The 912-nt window shown below is 46.3% G+C and overlaps 1 protein-coding gene across 1 annotated transcript in view; it reads right to left on the minus strand.

Moving 5' to 3' along the window:
* Positions 1-463: 463 nt before the first annotated feature.
* LOC101858368 (protein sel-1 homolog 3) overlaps positions 464-912 on the minus strand; it is a gene marked incomplete in the record, with an annotated part of 68,034 nt that continues 67,585 nt past the window's right edge. The window contains 1 exon segment of the mRNA XM_013089415.2: positions 464-902. Coding sequence (XP_012944869.1) covers positions 678-902 — 225 coding nt within the window.

The following is a 912-nucleotide window of genomic DNA, read 5'->3' on the forward strand; positions in this document are numbered from 1 at the left end:
TTCTATTTCTGTCTCTGCTTCAGTCGCTGTTTCTGTCTATCCCTTTGTCTGTCTGACTTCTGAAAAAATGCAGCTAATCTAACTTAATCTCAATCTTTCTAACTAGCTGTTCGGAACAGGAACGGTTATTCCGAACGACGTGTGTCTGAGACATGGCAGCTCTTCTCTTACATAGCTCAGCCACATTTGGCTACCCGAGAATTACAAGGTTCTGTCTGTGTCAAGCTTTTCCCTCAATACAATTCTTGGGATATCTCCTTGACTTGATGACGACACCGAGAATAACCTCACGACTTTGATACAGCAGATAGAACGCTCATTGGGTTCTGGCCTCATGGTCTTTGGAAGTCAAAACAACCCAAAACGTCATGTAGAACTAATTTGCGATTTTGCTTGAACACCTTAGCTTAGCATGGCTTGAATTTTGCTGATTTCTAAAATTGAAAATGAGACAAAATACGCGTCCGTCATGTACTATTTTTTATTATTTATTTTTTATAAATATTTTTTTGGGGGCATAACTCTCAAATAATTTCACGTCAAATTTCTCAAAACTGGGCATTGAGTAGACAGAAGGTCGTAATTCTGGGGTAACGACTTCCTATACAACAACAATGTCAAGAGACAACGCCCACTCCTCCAGTAGGAGGAGGTGACACGATCTACCTTCCGGATCCTCAGATGTCCTCAAAAGGGCCCACAGCGTGCTGGGGGACGGCTGCAGCAGACTCCCCATCTCCATGTCTCTCTCTCTCCTCCTCCGCCCTCATCCTATCCTCCTCCTCCCTCTCCGCCTCCCTTTGACTCTCCTCGTCTCTCCTGAGTCGCCGCTGTTGGAGGAAGTGGGCACACAGGAAGATGACGGACATACACACCACCACGGCGCCGCACACACTCGTCACCTGGGGGGGG

The sequence above is a fragment of the Aplysia californica genome, unplaced genomic scaffold (assembly GCF_000002075.1).
Source record: "Aplysia californica isolate F4 #8 unplaced genomic scaffold, AplCal3.0 scaffold00947, whole genome shotgun sequence".
Classification (NCBI taxonomy): domain Eukaryota; kingdom Metazoa; phylum Mollusca; class Gastropoda; order Aplysiida; family Aplysiidae; genus Aplysia; species Aplysia californica.